Source organism: Pinus tabuliformis, chromosome 1_1, assembly GCF_031772625.1.
Source record: "Pinus tabuliformis cultivar Carrire ecotype Pingquan chromosome 1_1, CPIR1, whole genome shotgun sequence".
In the NCBI taxonomy this organism is placed as follows: Eukaryota; Viridiplantae; Streptophyta; class Pinopsida; order Pinales; family Pinaceae; genus Pinus; species Pinus tabuliformis.
The window spans coordinates 100797073-100820497 of NC_142297.1; the positions used below are offsets into that span (position 1 = coordinate 100797073).

At 39.0% G+C, this 23425-nt stretch overlaps 1 protein-coding gene across 6 annotated transcripts in view; it reads left to right on the forward strand.

Annotated features, from left to right (window-relative positions):
* LOC149211846 (carboxyl-terminal-processing peptidase 2, chloroplastic-like) overlaps window positions 1-23425 on the forward strand; it is a 300395-nt gene that overhangs the window by 181492 nt on the left and 95478 nt on the right. For 5 of the 6 annotated variants that reach the window (XR_016250727.1, XM_089391605.1, XM_089391608.1 and 2 more), the window contains 4 exons: window positions 1148-1219; window positions 1477-1595; window positions 4107-4182; window positions 4347-4388. Coding sequence is in view for 5 of the 6 variants with exons in the window: in XM_089391605.1 (XP_089247731.1) it covers window positions 1148-1219; window positions 1477-1595; window positions 4107-4182; window positions 4347-4388 (309 nt within the window). In the remaining variant the exon portion in view is untranslated. The remainder of the gene's footprint in view (window positions 1-1147; window positions 1220-1476; window positions 1596-4106; window positions 4183-4346; window positions 4389-23425) is intronic. The other variant, XM_089391606.1, reaches the window with a different exon arrangement.

Below are 23425 nucleotides of genomic sequence, written 5' to 3' on the forward strand. Positions count from 1 at the left end.
TAGTTAGGATTATTCCCAAATCACTTTTACATAGACTCGATCTAGAACACTAGGACTCCCCTAAGATCCCAGTGACAAAATCCATTCCGGCTTTGGGGTAAGGTTGAAGGAAAACTCTGCCGACCATCCGAGAATGGATTGGTGAGACAAAAAAACCTCCCAGAATGTAGATCGTCACCAGAAAAGTAGGTTTACCTAGGTAATTACATACATGACACGGATCTGCTGAGATTATTTACATTATGCACATACACACTGGGTTTACATTATAAGATGATGATCAAGTCGATGATGATAGCTAGACGGCACGAACACATCGATCAGACACTATCCCTTTTGCAAAAAAAAAGGGGTGTACTGCTATGGGTCGTTGACATGTAGTGGTCAACAGGATGAAAATGAAGATTAAGGAGAATGTCACTTTTACTTTAAGAATTTAACATTACCTTGAATCACATATCACTACTAGGGCCATAGGCTTGTTCATTAAGCTGCCCCACTCAAAACTTACTTGTTTCTTTGAAAAAAAATTGCATTTGGAACATTACTACAATTTTTTTTTGCAAAAAAAGGCTAAACGCTCCCAAAAAGGCAGGGAGCGTTTTTTTAGGGAGCACGCTCTTGAAAACGCTCCCTTGTCGGGAGTGTTTTCGGGAGCGTGCTCCCAAGGTGCTCTGGAGCCGCTCCCGCTTGGAGCGCGAATCGGGAGTGGGAGCAAGAGGGGGGACGGGCGCTCCCCTGCAACTCTGCTAAGGTTAGTTTCTCTAGAGGTCATTGCACAACCATTTTTAAAGGAAATCCTTTCTATGCTCTTGGGATTTATAACTTAATTAATATGCAATGCCGCCACTTTCACCTCACTGTCTCTTTGATCCTCATACATTTACAGTTAAATGCTCATCCATTACATTCGTCACAAATGGTTAAGTTTCTGCTAGAAGAGATTGCTTAGCCTAAAGTAATTATTCAACTAGACATTTCATCTCTGAATTATCCTTTCTTGACGCACTCCTGTATTTTAGGTTATGCCCATTGTCTCAAACACTTTTGCTTATTCTTGCAGATTTATGCATTCCTTTCTATTCACCCATTCATCTTTTGTAGGGCTAATAGTTTGTTGTGGCTCATTTTGGAGTTAATTGTGCAGGGGCCCTGAAGATTCGGTTGTTGAGTTGACACTTCATAAAGGAGATTCTGAATCAAGGATAGTCTCTTTGAAGTGAGTTTGAGACATTTTGATTTAGATATTATATGGTATATAAGTCGTACTTGCTTATTGAGGATTCAATGCAAGGCATTCTATGATATATATGACTTCTTTGCTTATTGAGCTCAGTTAGATGATATCTATGAGGAAATTCATTATTGTGTAATCTAATATGAAAAGTCTTTGTGATCCTTAACTTTATCCTTGTAATAATTATTTAAATTAATTTTGAAATATGGCTTAAATTTATCAATTGTCAATGATTGCAGGCGAGAAAAAATTACACTGAATCCTGTGAGCTGGCATCTATGCGAAGTCTCAAGGAATGGAAAAATCTCTTCAAGAATTGGATATATCAGACTTACCACTTTCAACCAGAATGCTTCTGGTATGTATCACTTCTTTCCCCAAGATTACTTTAGCTGGAGATCAATGACCTCTCTAAGTTATCTTACTTGAGTTGAGTAACATATATCTCACTGAAAAGGTTAAATTAAGTTTAATAACTCAGAAGTTTATCTACAAGTTTTATTGGAGTCTTTAATCAGTTCTATGTTTCAGTATTTCAATTTGATTCTTCTTCTGTTAAATAAATCTATTACCTCTTAAAATCTCTCTTACGGTCCAAATCCTTCACTATGTGAAACTTTAAATGAAACTCAGAAGAGTTACTACTGTCACCTTAGCACGCTCTTCCCTCACTTTAGTTGGTTAACTTCCATGCAAGGGGGGTTTCCCCATCTTCACTAAGTCCATGGAAATATGATGATAAACAAGGTTGATATGTACTCACTACAAATCTGGTTTATGAATTTTATAGATGTTGAAATTGCAGATTTGTTTGACAGTTAAATAGAGGCTTTTCTAGGCATTGTTACCCACCAAAAGTGGGTGACCTATTAGGAGAAAGTTTTCCCCCTCATTTGACAGCCAAACAGCCAATAACCTTATGATGGCCTACAATAGGATTTGCATCAGAGCTCTCCACTTATGCTCTAGATAGTGCTTGCTCCCATCTGGCATGCTTCTTTAGGGAAGGTGAGTCATCTATTGCAAGGTACATTAACCATTCTTGTAATCATGTGCTTTCATTAAATTTTTTAGGGGCACACTAATATGGATAATAGGCCAAGCTAGAAGATTGACCACTCTTGACTGTACCCTTTGTTAGATTTTGGGCACTAGAGTGAGTTCACACACACACTAGATCTGGTAACATTGGTTCGTGCAACATTGGTTGGGACATAAAAGGGTTCCTTCTTTTGATGTAATGGGGCAACATGTGCCTAGGAACCGGGTGATGGGCATATGAGTGAGGTAGAGCTCATCCTAGGCTTTTGCCCACATGCAAATGTGTATGTCACGACCATTTTTTGCATTTTGATATTCTTTCTTTTGATTTTATTTGTGGTGATGATATGCTCTCTCTCTTTCTTTTAGTTGCTTCAACCTCCTAGGGCAAAGTTCTAGGCCCTACCCAAGTATGAGGATGTATGGGTGCCAAATCCCAAGGAACTAATGGTCAGTTGAACCCAAAGAATGGATGTGAGATGAGGGCTTGTAATGTATGATGGAGAGTGGTAAACATGAAATCAGAATAGATGGAACTATGCTATCTCAATTAGGGTTTCCCAAGTAGTGTCCCTCCTATAGCTATTGGGCCATTAAGGGAGGTCCCATTGGACTAGGATCGAAGATTAATCCCCCATTTAAGGTGAGAAAACAAGAACATGGTCAAACCCCTCCTTCTTCTAGGTCACCCCATAATCCATATCAAATGCCCAAATACAAACAAGCATAAGCACCTGATTGCAAAATGATTAAAGTACCTTTTGATCGGAAGCCCACCTTCGTCCATGTGTTCATGCCGGATCGGTGAGAAGCATATGGCTGATGCAAGTGGCAGAGATATAATGGCACGTCATTAGCTAGTGGTGGCTGTTAGGGGCTGTTGGTTGGCTGGCTGTCTGTTAGGAATAGGAGAAAAAATTTCTCCTAGGGGTTACCCATTTTGGTGGGTAACAGGTCCTATTTAGAACTTAGGAATTAGACATATAATAAATGTTCACTAATAAAGTGATGCAATAATGGGGAATTCAATGTAATCATTAAGTGGTTAATAGTTAGGTGTTGGGGAGTTATCTGATGTACTCCCCTCTCTCCTACGATCAGATGTAATGAGACATTGCATCATCTAAATTAATGATTCAGTCCACTCTTTCCCATTTATGCCCATTCCTACCAATGTATGTGTGTAAAATCTCACATAGTGCTCCTCTCTTGAATACTTGTGTTTGGACAACGATCTTCTTCTTTGGTGTTGGATTTCTCTTTTAAGCACATGGTATGGGTTCCTCTCTACTGTGATTGTTATTGAAGTTCGGTTATATTTTTTCTGCTGTACTGGATTAGGGCTTATTTAAGATTTTACCATAGATCCACTACTGTATGATCTCAACACTTGTTTCTACATTACATCATCCTTGCTCATTCATTTATCATTTAAGGGTTTGTTTTCCAACGTATGGGGGAATAATAAAAGAAACTTCACTATAAATGTTACACTTTCAACCATGTAGAAGTTAAAAGAACTGAAAAGCTAAATTTGTTTTTGTAAGTTCATGGTTTGTTGCTATTGACATGAAGTTAATATATCTTTAAAGTACAGGCTTTGTGCACTCTATGGAGTTCAGAAGAAAATATGAACTGCTATTAGGTTGTTCTGTGCCATTCTGTTTCATATGGAACTGATGTGTCTCCCTGTGTTCCTTTTCCTTGTACTTTTTTGCTTTCAATAATGTTTTTGAAGAAATGACAAGATAAATTGATTGAGAGGCTTGGATAGTATGTAAGGGAGAGCTCTTAAATTGGACACCTTACATCTGTCTTTTTCATACAGGAGCTGTTAAGGAAGCTATTGAAACTTTACGGGAGAACAATGTAAACTCTTTTGTGCTGGATCTTCGGAACAACAGGTTAATTAGATTTGGTTGCTAGCTTCTTGTCCCTTGATAATGTTAAAAAAAACGGAAAATAACAATTAATTATTAGCTCTGCTCACTGTGTCTATATGTTAAGGCTTTTTGTTTGTTTGGTTTGTTTGCTTTCATACTGATAGCTTTCTATTGCTGTTATGCAGCGGGGGACTTTTTCCTGAGGGTATCAAGATAGCTAAAATCTGGTATGATTTTATCATTTGTTTGTCACATTGTCTCTCATGTTTTATATCCGTTACATTCATTTCACTTTCTCTCTGGATAACTATTTTTGAATTTTGCCGAAGCAATTAAATAATTTTCTACCTCAAATTCCTGTAAAAGTAATTGAGCAACTTTCTACAACACAAATTGACTTTATATATATAGGTTTTAAAGGAAGTCAGGGAAAAGTATGTAATCAAGTCTGATAACTGGAGTCATTGTACATAAAGGAGCTTGACCAATAGGTGGTATATTCCCTTCCTTTTAAGCTTCACCGGGGTGCTTTCTTTGTCATATTTGAATATTGAATTCCTAGACAGTTAGATGCCCTTCTATATAAAATTATGAGGTTGAAGGAATCAGAAGATGGCAAGATAAATTTATTAATGTCCAACAAATGACCAAAACTAAGTCAATGTGACTGTACTACAGAGTATTGATAATAAGTGGGAGTGCTAAGTCTAATCCTATAAAAGCAGAAGTGAAAGCAACGCTAATGTGTATGATCTAAGCTCTAATGGTTCAAAGCGAGAGAGGAAAACAATGCCCTGAGAGATGATACAAATAAAAGAGCCTCAGGACTCCAAATGCATGTTGTCTGAAGGAGGGTAAGTTGTCTTCCTCTGGAATTTTCCAGAGTTCCCGTAGATGAGACAGGAATTTATATATAATATGTATATTAAAAATACACATTTTCTTCTTTTACAGTTGCTTGTTCTATTTAACTAACATTATGTCTACCAACTCCCATCAAGCGTCAAGGTGAACATCGTCTCTGATAAATCTTTCAATCTAAGTTACGAGATATGCCTCCCCCATCCCCGAATCCGTGTCCTGGTATGGATATGGTCTGTATCTGCATATGATCCATGCAGAATCTGTACCAGAAATAGTTTTGTATGGATTCTGTGCCATGTCTTTATAATAACCAGCCTAGATCCATCTTAACTCCAGATCTACCAAGCGCTGAGAGGGATCAAATCTCTTCACTTTAAAAGAGGTTTGCATCTCAAGAGATTTGATCTGTCTTGGTGCTTGGTAGAGCTGGAGTTAGAATGGATCTAGGCTGGTTTAATTATTATTTATAATTAATTAATTTTATGTTTTTTATTGTACTTTTATTTTATCTCCTTTATTTTACAATGTTTTGCCAAGACTCCAATGCGAGTAGATGCGGGTGTGGGGAGATGCACATGGGGGACGTATGGGAGTACCCTCAAATTTTAGGGAAATTTCGGGGGTGCAGGGGGACGTCGGGGTATATATATATATAATTCAAGTTCATATTCATTGTTCAATAATGAAAGCATAAATATTAAATAGACTAATAGTAATATGGATACCAATACATTGAAATTTGATCCATACATAAAATTTAAATTCATAATTGAATTAAATAATGACATACATTGATTCATCCTCGTCAATCATTTTGATACATACATCATTCATATGACATACTCATTATTCATCCATACCATGAGATTCAATAAAAAAAATTCAATAATCAAATATTCAAACACATTGATCCATATCATTCATCATTCATCATTCTACAATCTACATTGATTTTAAAATTAAATTCATCATTCATCAATCTAGAATCTAAATTGAAAGCAGAACATACTTGTATATTACTATATACTATACACTGGATACTGAAGTTTTGAGGGGGGACGCCTAGACGCACCCCTTTTGGGGGGTCTCGTCTCCCACACTTGGGAAACGTACCCCTTTATGTCTCCCTAAGACTCCCCAAAAAGGGTGCATGGGGAAACACACCCCTAGTAGATTCCTTGCCTTAGGTGCGTGCACCCGACCCTGGGGGACGTGTCCCCATGGAACACTGTTATTTTATGAATTTTATTTTGATCTAATTGAAATAGTAAACATTACAACATCTCCACTATACTAGGATCAAATGTTTACAAAAGAGTTAAGTTTACTTATGAACTTCAAATATAAAGAATATTTTTAATAAAAGGTGGATCGGGTGAGAAGAAATCTTGGATAAAATATAATATTAAAGTATTATATTTTACCCAATATTTATTACCACTCCCACCAAGACTCCCCAAAAAGGGTGCATGGGGAAACACACCCCTAGTAGATTCCTTGCCTTGGGTGCGTGCACCCGACCCTGGGGGACGTGTCCCCATGGAACACTGTTATTTTATGAATTTTATTTTGATCGAATCGAAATAGTAAACATTACAACATCTCCACTATACTAGGATCAAATGTTTACATAAGAGTTAAGTTTACTTATGAACCTCAAATATAAAGAATTTTTTTAATAAAAAGTGGATCGGGTGAGAAGAAATCTTGGATAAAATATAATATTAAAGTATTATATTTTACCCAATATTTATTACCACTCCCACCTAGTAAAAGGTGGCCAGGGGTGGGGGAATTACTAATTAAAATGTAATATTATTACATTTTACCTATTATTTCCCGTCTCTCCTAGCCTAAATATTACATTTTACTCAATATTTCCCCTCACCCTTGCTAACCTTATAATTGAGTTTGTTTCCTTTTAAACTTCAAATATAAAGAAAAATTACAGTAAAATGTGGACCAGTTGAGGGGAAATATTGGGTAAAATGTAACATTATAGTATTATATTTTACCCAATATTTATCCCAACCTAGTAATAGGAGGATAAAGGTAGCAAAAATATTAGGTAAAATATAATAAATACATTTTACCTAATATTTTGCCCACCTCCGCCCCTCACCCCAATTCACTTTCATAGTCAAGCTTATTCATTTCTAAACATACCATCCTAGATCCATTAGAGCTCTATTTCTATAGTACTTTATTACAAATAAATGAAGAGAATATATTGCAGATATTATATTAAAGTGATTATCAAAGAATCCATTAGAATGAAGAAGCTTCTACACATATATACACATTATGTATTCATCCATTCAATGATAGAAACAAAACATATAAAAAGACATAGGGCCACCGAATAGATGCATACAAATGCCCGATGCAAACATATCCATTAAAATGTTTTACATGTATAGGCTACATGGATTGAAAGACATCATTTTTTACAACTAATTATGTATCTAAATATAATATCAAACTAAGATGGATCTAGAGTAGTTTAATTTTCGCCTTAAATAGGTTATATTCCATATGAATATTATGGATAATTTTTTTAATTTAATTTTTATAGGGTTATTTTTATTTTATTTTCACCGAGTTAAAATGTTTATATTACATTACATTACATTTACACATTTCTACCATATTTTAATTTTATTTTTACCAAGTCAAAATGTTTACATTACGTTAGGTTATGTTACACATCTATAACATACTAGCCTCCCAGCCCAATAAAAAATGAGTAATTTTATTTAAAAAATATTTTTTTATATCATATTTTAAATAAAAATATTATATTCAAAATCTAGAGTCCAAAAACTACCAATGCTAAATTAACTATTTTACTTTAATTATTAGTTTATTTAATTTAATTTAGTTTTTATTTTTATGTTTATATTTATGTAATTTGATTGAGTCAAAATGTTAAAACAAGACATGACATTACAACATCTCTGCCATACAGGGCTAGAGAGCGCCTCTCAGCGCAATTAGAAAGAAAAATTATATATATTTTATGTGTATAAATGCGTATAAAATCTTTTACTGTATACTCTACAAAAACTATTTATAGTATAATGTATACTGTACTGATCCGGATCTTGGGGGGGCTAGGATCTAAGAAATTGAAACACCCAGATAGGAGAAGAAAACACAAAGAAATTCTTTATTAGAGTAATGAGAAATAACTACAACTACATTGTGGCAGACAAATTTGTCTTTTTACAAAGTGAGACCCAAAATTTATAGCCTTTTGAGTTTCAATACCATGGGTAATTACCATAGTATTAAAAACCGGAGCCGGTGACTGGATCGGTCCATCTAATAAACTGGGTTACAAACTAGAATTGGTCAGATCTCAATGAACCAGTTTTAAAAAAAATACATGAAATAATTATTTTTTAATGAAAAAACTATTTTTAAGATTTAAAACCATGATTCCAAACCAAAAGAGACAAAATATGCAAAGTTTGTTGATATATATACCATGTAAAGGTGAATATATCAGAATGGCATCGAGTGCAATACATATCGTCGACAAAATACATAGGCAATGATGCTCTAAATGGCCTATAAAGTCAAAAAACAATGCTACAATTTATGAGGCCACTGGTCTACTACAAGACTACTAGACACTACAGGTACATATCAATGATCAACATGATCATTCCTCATCATGATCAAACTCATCACCACTACCAGACATAAGATCATCAACAAGAGCTACATAAACACCATTTGGATCAGTGTTTGAGGATGCCTCAACGCCATCTACAACCTCAATAGTAGCACCAATAAGAATAGAATTGGACCTAATGGAAGCACGAGTTGGTCGAGCTGCATGATTAATGCCTTCCATTGGTTGTTTTCTTTTGCTTCATGCGACTACTAATTCTGGTTATGATGGTGCTACCAATTCTGCATTGGGATCAACCCCCCTAACGCCATGTCAATATCAAAATCAACATCAAACTCAGGATCTTCAATCTCCCCCCCCCCCCACCATTATGATGCTGGATCAATTTTGTCCAACACAATGGGTTCTAGATCAGGTATTTTGTTCATCATTTGGCTGTGCCTTAGTCAAAGGTTGTATTGCATGAAGACAAGATCATTCAACTGTTTTTGTTCCAAACGGTTTACCTTCTTCGTGTGTATGCGCTTAAAAGCAAACCAATTGCGCTCACAACCTGAAGCACTGCAAGTTTGGCTAAGGACTCTGACAACAAACTTTTGCAATTGAGGACATTGGCTGCCAAATGACTCCCACCATTGTGCTGCAAAGAAAAAGACATTAATTAGTAACTTAGTTCATTTCATTACTTATTTATAAGTATTTACAGACAATTTGAATTGTAAATTTGTAAGCAATTGAAATTTAAAAGAAAAACAAATTGGAACTGCCTACCTGGTTGATCCACATCTTTTCCATCTTTGCCAGGTTTTTGCCAAAGGTACCTGCGGCCATACTGAAAAGAGTAAGTTGTGTTTGTATTTCCAACTAGTTGGAATGGTTAAAGACTACGCGCTCCAAGCAATCTTACAATCTATCTTGGACCTCTCCAACCGACAGATCTCTTAGCCGAGCTTTATAATGATACTTTGGGTTCAAAAACTACCTAGCTGCATGGATAGGACGATGGAGTTGATTGTTCCATCTTTTATCAATGATCTCCCAAATACGCCCATATTTAGTTAATTAATCCTTGTAAGCTGCCCGTATTTGCTCCTTTGCCTAATCCATAGCCACATAGATGTAGCCCATGGCCAATTTTTCCCCATTCACCATCCGTAGCACCTTAAGAAGGGGCTTGGTAATTTTCAGAAGCTCTGCAGACCTTTTCCAAAAATATTTGTCAAAAAATTTCTTTTTGGGTCTTTGCCATCTTGTCTACGAACCCACTGAGATGCAGTCCAATCATCAGAAGAAAACATTTTTTGCAAGTTTTTTTTGTTGAGAATTGAGACATTGCAACATAAGGAAGTGAGTTGCAAATCTCGTAATTGCAAGCCTTGCAAGCTCTTTGCCTCTAGTGTTTTTCCTCATTAGGCTCAATACCCATGAGTGGTTGTAGATGTATTTTGTAATGCACTTGGCATGGTCTACAATGATTTTTATCCACTCCACTTTGCCTATGTTCTCAAGCATGAGCTCTATCATCAATGAATGAATTGAATTGATTTACAATGAGCAATGAAGCTCAATAAATAATACAAAAGTATTTATAGAAACAACAAGTTTCTACTAAGAAAATAGAAACTACAAGTTTCTAATCAGAAACTGCTAATAAGATCACAGACGATCTTATCTACATAAGTGAGCATTAAACACTAAAATAGCATTATTCTAATACCCTCCCTTAATGCTCAATCTATTTACAACACCTATAGACCCTTTGAATTTTACAAACTTATCAGGACTAAGGGGCTTGGTGAATATGTCTGCTGGCGGCTCCGTTGTGGGAACATACAGCAACTGAATGGATCCGTCTTCAACAAGTTGTCGAATGTAGTGACAATGGGTTTCCACATGCTTTGTTCATTCATAGAAGACTGGATTCTTGGCAAGTTTGAGCACTCCCTGATTATTACAGAACAAGGGAGTAGGACCTGCCTGGAAAACATGCATATCCACAAGCATACGTCGAAGCCAAACTACCTCACAAGATGCCTTAACTGCTCCCCGATACGTTGCTTCTCTCGAGGAGAGAGCCATTGCCTGCTGCTTCTTACTAGTCCATGTGATAGCACCGGATCCCAGACTAAACACATACCCAATTGTAGTTTTACGGTCATCAACCAAACCTGCCCAGTCGAAATCTGTGTAACCACTGAGTGTAGGATCTGAACTTCGAGTGTACAGAAGTCCATAATTAGGAGTGCCACTCACATAACGCAGCACACGCTTCGTTGCTATCCAATGATTAGCCTTAGGAGCTGACATGAAGCGTGAAATGTAGCTCACTGCAAAACTGATATCAGGTCTAGTGGCAGTAAGGTAGATGAGGCTGCCCACTAATTGCCTGAATAAAGTTTCATCCACAAGTGGTGAGGATGACTGAGCTGAAAGTTTGAGCCCTGGTTCCATAGGAGTCATGGCAGGTTTGCAATCCTGCATTCTGAACCTGTCCACAAGATTTCTGGCATACTTGGACTGAGAGAGAAAGATGTTGTTCTCAGTCTGCCAGACTTCAACCCCCAAACAGTAATGAAGAAGTCCCAAATTTGTCATATCAAAAGTGCTGCACAAAACTTGTTTGATCTCATGGATCAAAGGTGCTGAACTGCCAGTAATGATAAGGTCATCCACATAGACAACCACAAACAGAGTATCATCACCAGTATCTTTGATATACAGGTTTGCATCAGATGGACTCCACTGAAAGCGATGATCTGTTTGGTACTTATCAATTTTCATGTACCAAGCCCGAGGGGCTTGTTTCAGACCATAGAGTGCTTTGACTAATCTACATACTTTCTGTTCTTGACCGACAACCTTGAATCTTAAAGGCTGCGTCATGTAGACTTCTTCTTGTAAGTCACCATTCAGAAAAACACTCTTTACATCCATTTGATGGACTTTCCAACTGAATTGAGCTGCTAAGGCAAGGACGAGCTGTATGGTACTCATCTTGGCTGTAGGAGCAAAGGTCTCCTCATAGTCTATGCCTTCCTTCTGTGAGAACCCTCGAGCACCAAGGCGAGCCTTATACTTGTCTAGGGTTCCGTCAGCTTTGTATTTCACTTTATACACCCATTTGCAGCTAATGGGCTTCTTCCCTGCAGGCAGATCAGAAAGGGTCCAAGTGTGATTCTTCTGAAGACTCTGGAATTCAGCTTCCATAGTCTGTTTCCACTCAGGTATACCCTTAGCCTCTGAATAGGTTGAGGCTCAAAAACACTGTGTAGGTTAGCCTTAAGAGCAAAATTTACTGTAGGCTACTGTTTGCTCTTATTTCTGGAAGTTCTACCTTCAAGGAGCTCATTATCTCGGAGATCACCAATAGTTTTAGCCCACCATTTAGGCCGAAGAGTAGAAAAACCAATATCTGGAGTAGTTGGAGGAGCCTAAGGAACAACAGGAGCAGCGAGAGGAGGATTATTTTCTGGAGGGAACTTAGGTAGTGCATCATCAAATACTTATGCTACATCATCCCTCCCATTAGGTGGACCTAACAGAAGAAGAACACTGTGAGGCTGATCCTCAGAACACTGCTCAGAAGGAGGGGACTGAAAGAACCCTCTGTCTTCATCAAATACTACGTCTTGACTGAAGATAAGACGATCAATGTCTAAATCTATCAGCCTATAGGCCTTGTGGTGATCACTGTACCTTGTCATCATGAGTTTCTGGCTTTTGGAATCCAACTTAGAGCGCTTAGCAGCTGGAATCTGAACATATGCAACCGAGCCAAACACTTTGAGGTGACTGATCGTAGGCTTACGGCCAGACCAAACCTCTTTTGGAGTCTTCCCCTTAACAGCCTGAGTAGGTGATCGGTTAAGAAGATAGACAACATTAAACACTGTTTCAGCCCAAAATTTATTCGGAACACTTGTGTGTTGTAACATTGAACGAGCCATTTCAACAATCGTACGGTTGCGACGTTCCACAACATTGTTCTGCTAAGGAGTGTAGGGTGTAGTTTACTGGCGTTTGATGCCATGGGTATCATAGAAGTTGGAGAAAGCAGAAGAACAAAACTCCCCCCCCGTTATCTGTCCTAAGAGTTATGATATTATAGCCAGACTCTTTTTCAACTAAGGACTTAAACTTCTGAAAGATACTAAATACATCAGATTTATGTTTTAGAAAATACACCCACATCTTTCTACTGAAATCATCTACAATAAGTAAAAAATATTTGCAACCAGTAATTGAAAATGTATTCATAGGACCACAAATATCAGCATGAATTAACTAGAGTACCTTAGATGCGCACCAAGATTCTCCATCCTTGAACGAAGACTGATGTTGCTTGCCAGCTTGACAGGCGTCGCACACTCCCAACTGCTGAGTTTGAATATCAGGTAACCCTGACACAAGTCCCTACTGAGATAACTGAGAGAGATACTGAATGTTGAGATGCCCATATCTCTGATGCCACAGAGTGTTGATGGGAGAAACACGAGCTGCTAGAGCCACTTCTGGAGAATCATCAGTGTCAAGAAGCCTGTATAGGCCATGATCCTCTAGGCCAACAAAAATTGTAAGATGAGTTTCCCTGTCAATAATGGAGCACTTGTGCGCACTGAACACCACATCGAGCCGAGGAGAGTTCCTCATAATCTGGCTGATAGACAGCAGATCAATTTCCATACTAGGAACATAGTACACATTCAGGAAGATGAGTGTGTGCCCATCAGACTGGATCTGAACTCTAGCTCTACCAACCACTGTGTACTCCTCACCTCCGCCGAATACCACGGAATCACCGAAAGATGAGAAGTCAGTAAACCAGTCACGTCTGTGAGAGAAATGACGTGATGCACTAGAGTCAATGTACCAGGCGGAAGGCGGGGCATGATCTGAGGGCCTCTTAGCCATAAAGGCATAAAAGGCAGATTCCTTCTACTTGGAATGTTCTGCAACATTCGCTTTCTGATGAGACCCTCCCTGCTTCTTATATTCAGTAGCAATCGTCTATCGGCGATCTTTCTTCATGTGGCCGAACTTGTGACAGTAATTACACTACACATTTTTCTTCTTAGCAAGATCAGAAAGCTGAGAAGAATCTTTCTGCTGAAAGGACTGAGAGGACTGATATTTGGCAACAAAAGCATTTTCTGAGGAGGCTGATGAAGCACCACTAACAAACTGATGTTTCCAACGATCCTGTTGCAGAAGTTTGGTGCATACCTCTGGAAACTTCAGATCAACATTAGTGAAGGTAATGTTGAGTGTTTCTATGAAGTGTTCATAAGGTTTTGGTAGACTTTTCAGAGTGATGACTACCATATCTTCTTCCTCCATGGTCCGACCAATGGCTTCAAGCTGATCTCAAATGTTTTCAATCTTGTTAAGATGTTCTTGTAAAGACATACGTTCGTCCATCATGATGGAGAACAACTGATTCTTTAGAAAGAAAGCTCTGCTCTTGTCGGATGTCTCATGCAATTCCTTCAAATGTTGCCAGATTTCAGCAGCTGTCTTTCCGGAAGGAATCTGTGGTAAATGATCATCAGTCACAGAGAGTTGGAGAAGCATAACAACCTCTCGATTTCGATCATCAAACTTATCTTCATCTGCACTAGGTGTACCAGGACTGAGTTCTTTTCCCAAAACAAGCTGGTCAAGACGCCTATATTAAAAAATGGTCTACATTCTCTATTTTGCAGATGTTATAATTGGTGCCATTAAAGCACTGACTGCCTTCAAACATTAGGTTGGTTAGCGAGGCCATTTGCACGTTTCCCAAGACACAAAAAACAACAAAGGAGTCTGGCATGAATTTCAATGTAGATTCCAACTGATCCGGACAAAATCTGACAAGTGCTCCCCTGCTGGGCGATGTAGAATCCTGCGTACCCTGGCCTTTGCCTGCTTCGCGGCCATACAAAAATAAGTCAAAGATGAATTGATCCTCAAAAGGGTGCCGCTGCCACAATAAATACCTCAGCAAGACTCCGCTGACCACCCGAAAGAATCTGCTGTCTCCAGTAACCCCTCAGTCGGGATCCACTGTCACAAAGTGACCCCAGAAGGGATCTGCTGCCTCTGTTAGCCTCTGATCTCCAATGCTGCCACAGTGCGTGCCACAAACTAGGGCGTTGCCACAGATAGTTTTGCAGAGGTAAACCGCTGTCACAAATGGGTTTCAAAACCTCTCCGCTACCACAGGTAAGCACTTGAGGATGAGCCGCTGGCTTAGATGATATTTTTTTGCCCACACAGTGCCAGTCACCCTCGCTGCCACAGAAATTAACCCTTTGGAAAACCTTCTGGTGGGCTTATGATCGATGAAATCCCTTCCGTAGGGAGGAAAGTTGCTCTTAGCTAATGTCACGAGATAGTTGATGTTGCCTGCGTCCACCGTTGAATCCCCGAAAACAAAAATAGCCGGGAATTAAAATTCCGACGTCTTCCGTGGGTTTACTTTGGCAAAACCTACGCACGAGGGATGGATCAGCCGTCGCAGCAATTGGACTCTATACAACGACGTCGATGGTTTCGTCAACCCTCCGGACCTGGACCTGGACCTGCCGGCTCCAGAGAATCGAACCGTAGCCGCAAGGTGTTGAAGTCCTCACAGGAGTCGAATGCGGGACCTGCCAGAATCCCGACTTCCGCTGCCACGTTGACTCCCAGCCGGAGAGTGAATTCTGATGACACGAAAACATGATTCTGCAAAGAACAGCAGCAACGACGTGATGCTATTCGTTGGGAACCTGCAATGGTGGACCACGAGGGAGAGGGTGGTTCTCGTGTCAGCGCATGCCCGTGGCGTGGCCAGCGAGTGGCGCTTGTGCTTGCTTGCAGGTTTCAATGCTGCAGATATCTGAGAGCTTCACCCTGCGAGAAATACCTCCAAGTGAGCGTATTCAAGATGCCCATGCACACCTCGGACGTCACCAGATTCCCATCTTCCCTCGCACTGAACCGCAAATCCACTTCGGCAACGTGCTGACTGAACCCAGAAAAAAAATAAAGTTTTCCAGATTTTCTGTAGGTTGACGCCAGAACGACCAAATAGCAAGAAAAAAACGAAGAATTGCTCTAAGTTTGCCTCCGCATCAACCAATTTTTTTTTTTCTTCAGACTCCTAGAGAGCAATTTCGAAATGAAGCACGAAATTTTTCAAATAGTGAAAAATTATTTCGAAAAAAATACCCGCGCTCTGATACCATAATTAATGAATGAATTGAATTGATTTACAATAAGCAATGAAGCTCAATAAATAATACAAAAGTATTTATAGAAACAACAAGTTTCTACTAAGAAAATAGAAACAACAAGTTTCTAATAAGAAACTGCTAATAAGATCACAGACGATCTTATCTACATAAATGAGCATTAAACACTAAAATAGCATTATTCTAATAGTCTATGCAATATGCAACACATGGAGTCCAAAATATGGTCTTATATTTGGAGTGTAACATCTTTCCAACAAGAAAATAATTTGAAGCATTGTCTGTGATGACCTGCATAACATTTTGCTCCCCCACTTGCTGAATAATGTCATCCAAAAGCTCAAATAGAAGGTTAGCATCCTTCACCGTATCAAATGCATCAATCAATCTCAAAAGCATGGTTCCTTGAGGGCAAGAAACAAGGAAATTAATGATAGTGCAGTTCTTTCCATTGATCCATCCATCTAACATGATGGAACAACCTATTTTGAGCCATGACTATCTATACTCAGCCAAATGCTCATCAATGGAAGACATCTCTTATTGCAAAAGAGATCCCCTCAAGTCATGCATAGTAGGGCCTTTGAAGCCCTTTCTTGCAGCTATAATAGAGTCCCACGCAACTTGGTAATAAGGTGAGTGGGTAGCATTAAATGGGAGCATTAAATGGGATATCTGCATCATAACACCATCTAGCAATGTATTGAAAGAAAGATTCTTTGCATTGCTTTTTCCAGTGGTCATCCAAAGTGGGTTGATGTTGAGTTATACTTGGTTGGGAGGAAGTGGGATTATTAGAGGCAGTGGTGGCAAAGGATGAGAAATAACTCTGGATGTTCATCTTATTTGTTTCTTTAGATTGTTGGCCTTGATGATAAGACCCAAGAGCAGGAGGAACATAGTGAAAGGGGTCATTGGTGGAAGGGATAGAAGAGGAGTCTTGAATCTCAAAATCATCATACCCACTCTCTTTCATGGCTTGTAAAATTTCCTTCTTCCTTGCAATTTCTTCTTGGATAGCCTTATTCTCCTCAAACTTCTCAAACTTGGCAAGGTATTCTGCCCTAACAGGACCTATCACTTCCTTTAGTGCATCACATGGTTGTACTTGTCCCCTTATCCCAACCAAGTGTTGTTTCAACCTGAGAATAGCCCCACCTCCAATAGATTTATTGCAAAATTGGCATATTGTTTTTCCATCAATCACATCGCAATCAACCCATGCAGTGCCCTTGGCTTTTGGAGCAATGGTGGCTAGAAATATTTGAAATTTGCAAAGAAATCTGCCAATTAAAAAAAATTGCAGCTAAGAAAAATGGAAAACCTATGATTCTTCAACATGGTATCAAAGCGTAGGTGACACATCAAGGAGAGGGCAACTCAAGAACACTCATTGAAAGAAGCATCTACAAAGTTGAAGCATCAAGCATAGTAGTCTCAACCACTTCAAGGACAAGAAGGGTTTACAATCGATAATTCATCAAGGAGGTCTACAAAGCTAGAAGAAGAGCCTTACATAAAGGCACCTACAAAGAAGAGAAGATTGGAGTAGGACCTACATCAAGCTACAAGTCATCAAGCAAATCTCATCATCAAGCAAGTCCACTTGAAGAAGGGAACTTGAAGAGCATCAAGATCCAGGGAAGACAAGGCACCAAGCCTTCAAGGAGGAAGCAATTCCACTACATCTCAAAATCTTCAGAATATACATCAATGTCTTTTTGCAAGGAAACAATAAATTGGTAGGGTACCAATAACTTTCTTGCATGGAAGAAGTGGACTGATCTACTACTCAAGGAAATGAACTCCTAGAGCATGTCAAAGGGAATATCACTATCCTTGCTAAGGAGCAGACTGAAGCCTTAGCCAAGTACAGTAAGGATGAGTCAAGAGCTCAAAGGATCCTAATAGAATCAATCAAAGACTCTCTCATTCCCTATGTCTCCAAGTTTGAGACATCGAAAGAAATTTATGATAAGCTAGTAGAGCTATTCTCGGTATCCACAACCGGAGAAGTAATATCTTTGAGGAATGAATTGTACAAGATGAAGATAACAAAGGAAGGAATAGCTCCCTACTTCATGAAAATCTTTGAAATGAGAGATCAACTTCAAGAGCTTGGGGAAGTCATGTCTGATAGAGAGATGACAACTGTTGTACTCAATGCTCTACCTGAGGAGTGGGGAAACTTCACATCTAGCATTTATGCCAAGAAGGAAGCAACCACTCTCAGTGAAATGTGGTCTCTATGCAGGACAGAGGAAACCAGACTTAAGGCAAAAGAAGATGTGGGATCAAAGGAGCAAGCATTTGCTACCATGGCCAAAAGAAAGGGTAAATTTGGCAAGTTTGGTCCACGAAGAACAAACAACAAAGACATGTCCAAAATCCAATGTTTTGGATGCCAAGAATATGGACACTACAAAAGGAATTGTCCTAAGCTTAAGAAGGACAACAATAACAAAAGGAAGAGGGAAGAAGCTCACATAACTCAAGAAATGAAAGAAGAAGGAAAGAAGCAAAAGAAGGAAGATCCTCCGGATCTCTACTATGACTAGGTCAAACTCTTTACTTCTAGACTTCTTTCAAAGTTTCAAGTAGAATAAGAGCGTGTAGGAATAAATTAAAATTGCATTGCTAGAAACACCCTCTAGAATCTAGCAGAATGATGTACATAGAGTTGTAGACACTCATGTAGATGTGGCATTTATGATAAGAACAAAAACGCATAAGTAGAAATATCTTCTAGAACTTAGGAGCATGGCAGATATAGCTCAAGATATTCATATAGAAGAAGCATACCTAGTATAGTACCTCATTCATGATGAAAGAAAAATTGATCATGATAAGAATCTCAGAAGACCTATTTCATCAAAAGAAAGGGAACATTTGCAAGGCAAGGATCTTTAAGATCCTATGATGGAATCTTGAAAAGAAGGTTCATGAACCAAGGCAGATGTCTCATTAGGAATCCCATTCATGGGATTCAAGAAAAGGGATGATATGAAAGCAAGCTAAGATGAAGCAAGAAGGGCCACACCAAGGTCAATCAAATGCACCAAAGGATAATCAAAGGAGAATCAAGATGAGGTATGTATGCATCAAAGTTTAAGTCATGTTTTCATTTGTATATTATTGAGTCATGGGTATAGTTCTATAACATGATCAAGCATTAAAGAATCTCTTTCACCAAGAACACGCTTGAAGGCATGTACCACGATGCAATGAAGGTCAACGAAAGAATATGCTCACATAAGGAGCATAAGATTGCTGACTAAGAAGCAAGAAGAAATGCTGACATGTCCAAAAAGAAAGCTAGGAATGCTCTCACAAGAAGCATTAGATGGTTGACCTATCTATCTGAGAAGAAGCAAATGAAGAAAGAGATCAAGCATGTGAAGAACACCATGACCACCAAGAATCACTATCTGACAAAATGCCTTGAAAGATATCTCTCGAAAGAAGGTAGAACAACTTTGATAAAAGAAGAAAGGACCCTTGACACCTATGAAGGCCTTGGAGATATAAATGTGCAGATAACAGATTCTACTCTACAGAGATATCGTGATGAAGAAGCCATCCAATAAAAGAAAAAGAAATGTTGAAGCAATATCAGGATGAAGTCATGAAGGGCTACTAGGTCAAAGCATGTAACCTAGCAAGTACTATGAAGCATCCATGAGAAGAGTATTCCGAAGCATGGACAAGATGACAAAGGAGTAGCCAAGATGACAAGAAAACCTAATTGTCACTTTCCACGAAGCAATGACATGACAAACCAAGAAGGAAAGTGATTGATGGATGGTGCCCTACCTAGAAGAAGTTCGAACAATGACTTCATGACATCAAGAAGGGAAGGAGATCAAGCAGCGGAAGGACCCACGAAGAAGAAGCTTTTGATGAAGGAAAGAGTCCCCAGTAAAGAGGGAGCTCTGACAGGGCCCTGATGAAGAGGAAGTTTTTGGATCACCCCTGATTACAAAGGAGTGACAATTGTGTTTTCCATTTCATGGGTCATGCACTAGACGAGGACTAACAATTGTAAGTCTAGATGAAGACCATGAATGGAAATGTAGACACAAGTTAGACACAACATTCTTGTCTTCACTTGGGAAGAAAGAATGGGAGGATTAGGTAATCATCTCGCATCCGATACTCTTTGAGGATGTGTAGGGCATCCAAGACAATAGTAGGCAAGAGGACAGATATTCTTTGAGGGTTGGGAACCCAAGATAAGAATAGTCTTAAAAGGTCATACTTGGTGAACACTCGGGTGGGTATGTACCTTGAGAGACAATGATGAAGGTGTCTATAAATCATTGGTCTCGCCAGCATTGCAACTCATGGTCTTGCAAAGAGATGGAGCTGTTAGTCAAGGCCTTGCACTATGACAATGTTGATGAATATGATTCTATAACAGATGGATTGCAAATCCGGTTTCTCTTATGTGAATTCTTCAAGATTGAAAATTGCCAAACACCTTGTAATGTTGTATGAATATCTCCCTAGTTAAGAGGGAGTGTTGAAGGAAATGTAACTAGGTTAGGTCTTCATAAATGTAATTTTGATATTTGTACTTATTCAAGAAAAGAGAAATTATTTTTGTATTATTTGTCAATGAGTTTCTTGCTCATTGAAAATAGGTCAAGCACATTTTGAAGTGCTTCTAGAGAGTCAAAGTCAAAATGTAATTATGATAAGACCCTTTGAGGGCATGTTACATCATGTATGTCATCATACCATAGTTTTAAAAACTGGCCTAGCTAACCGGTTACCGGTCTAACCAGTTGGTTGGTAGGCCCATTGGTTGGAACCGGTGAAAAAACCTTGTTTAAGAGGCTGTTTGGCGGAAAATTTTCCCTGACTGGTCTTAACTGGTCGGTTTAGGATGGAACCGGCCAGTTTGTAGCAAACCGGCCGGTTACCGGCCATGCCCACCGAGGCCCCACTCAACGCATTTCTCAATGAGGTTTAGGGGTTTTGGAGGGAAACTAAGGGTGCTTTCCCTCCAAAAACACCCTCTCCAAGCCTTTAAGAGGCCCCTCTCCCTCTCATTTGTCTCACACATCTGATTTGGAGTGTTTATGAGTGTTTGTGAGTTTGTTTGTGAGCTTGGAGAGTGTTGAGTTTTTGCTGGAGTAGTCATCTTGGAGTTGGAGTTGGAGCTATTTTGGAGATAGTTTGTAGCTGTCAGTGGAGTTGGCATCTTCAAGAGGAGGCTAAGGAAGCTAGTTTGCATTTCCAGGTAAGGATTTTCACTTGAAAATTCCTCATTTGACTGCTGTCCATGAATTAAATTTTTTTATGTGTTATAAATTTATAAACTTCTCACTTCTATCATCTATGCTATCAAATCTCTAGCTCTATGCTATCAAATTTTGTTGCTTGCATGTGCATTTGTTTTCCTAAATTTAGCTTTGGTTTTCCATGTTGCTTAGTTGCATTTTTTTTAAATGGCAGATTTCTTTGCAAATTGTAATTATTTCAAGCAAACATGGCTCCAAAAGGAAAGGAGAGTGCATGGGCTCATTATGATGTAATTGCTGGAAAAATGATATGCAAATTATGCCATAAATTTATTGGAGGTGGGGGTATTCTTAGATTGAAACAACACTTGGCTGGGATAAGAAACCAAGTAACGCCATGTGGTGCACCAAATGTAGTGTTAGGTCCTATTAGGGCAGAATACATTTCCAAGCTTGAAAAGTTTTATGAGGATAAGGCTAGGAAGAAGGCCATCCAAGATGACATTGCAAGGAAGAGGGAATTATTAGAAGCCATGAAAGAGAGTGGGTATGATGATTATGAGATTCAAGACTCAACTTCTATCCCTTCCACTAATGACCCCTTTCACTATCTTCATCCTTCTTGTGGCCAACCATCAAAAGGAACAAAGAGAACAAACATCCAAAGTTTTTTCTCATCTTCTGCCAACATTGCCTCTTCTAATCCCACTTCCTCTTAGCCAAGTCTTCAACCCACTTTGGATCAACATTGGAAAAAACAATGCAAAGAAACTTCTCATCAATACACTGCTAGATGGTGGTATGATTCAGATATCCCATTTAATGCTACTCGCTCACCTTATTACCAAGCTATGTGGGACTCTGTTATAGCTGCAGAAAAAGGCTTCAAAGGCCCTAGTATGCATGACTTGAGGGGAGCTCTTTTGCAAAAAGAGATATCTTCCATTGATGAGTATTTGGTTGAGTTTAAAGATTCATGGCTCAAAACAGGTTGTTCCATCATGTCAAATGGATGGACCGATGGAAAGAACTGCACTATCATTAATTTCCTTGTTTCTTGCCCTCAAGGAACCATGTTTTTGAGATCAGTTGATGCATCTGATAAGGTGAAGGATGTAACCCTTCTATTTGAGCTTTTGGATAACATTATTTAGGAAGTTGGGGAGCAACATGTTGTGCAGGTCATCACCGATAATGCCTCAAACTATGTTCTTGCTGGAAAGATGCTTGAGTTCAAATATAAGACCATATTTTGGACTCCATGTGTTGCACATTGCATAGACCTCATGCTTGATGATATAGGCAAAGTGAAGTGGGTAAAAAACACTGTAGAGCATGCCAAGTGCATTACAAAATACATTTACAACCACTCTTGGGTATTGAGCTTAATGAGGAAAAACACTGGGGGCAAAGAGCTTGTTAGGCCTGCAATTACGAGATTTGCAACTCACTTCCTCATGTTGCAATGTCTCAATGTATTAGAATAATGCTATTTTAGTGTTTAATGCTCATATGTGATCTTATTTAGCAGTTTCTTAGTAGAAACTTGCTGTTTCTACTTTCTTGGTAGAAACTTGCTGTTTCTATTTTCTTAGTAAAAACTTGCTGTTTCTGTAAATACTATTGTACTATTTATTGAGCTTCATTGCTCATTGTAAATCAATTCAATTCATTCATTGATTATGGTATCAGAGCTCGGGTATTTTTTTCGAAATAATTTTTCATTTTTTGAAAAATTTCGTGCTTCATTTCGAAATTGCTCTCTAGAAGTTTGAATTTGCTGCATCATTGCAGATGCCATTGTTTCATCTGAGTACTTGCTTTCTCGCTATTTGAGTTGCCCTCTGGTGGTCTCGTGAGGGTTTCTGGTGTCATCCGAGAGATTCGATACACTGCCCTCGTGCTTCGTGCTGGCCAGGCTCGAACTACTCCCATCCCGTCTCATTGGATCGGACGCTGTTTGAAGTGTTGATAGTCGTGGTGACTAGAGACTTCCGGAGTGACAGAGCCACCAATTGTGACGGATCTGCAAACGGCGAAGCCGCCCTCTGTCGCCACGTCGAATCCTGGATCTGTTCCATGAAGCTGCCATTACAGTGGGGGCACTAGATCTCGTTTTCAGAGATCAGGGGCATCATCGTCACTTCACAGCGGTGGCACCAGTAGTCAGAACCTCGCCCGTCTCCTCGTGCTTTTGAGGAACGACTGCTGCGTCAGCGATTGACGGATGAGCCACAAGTAAAGCTTCCAGCTCAGCAGGAGCCACCTGGAAGCCCTTATATTTGATAATCTCTGTC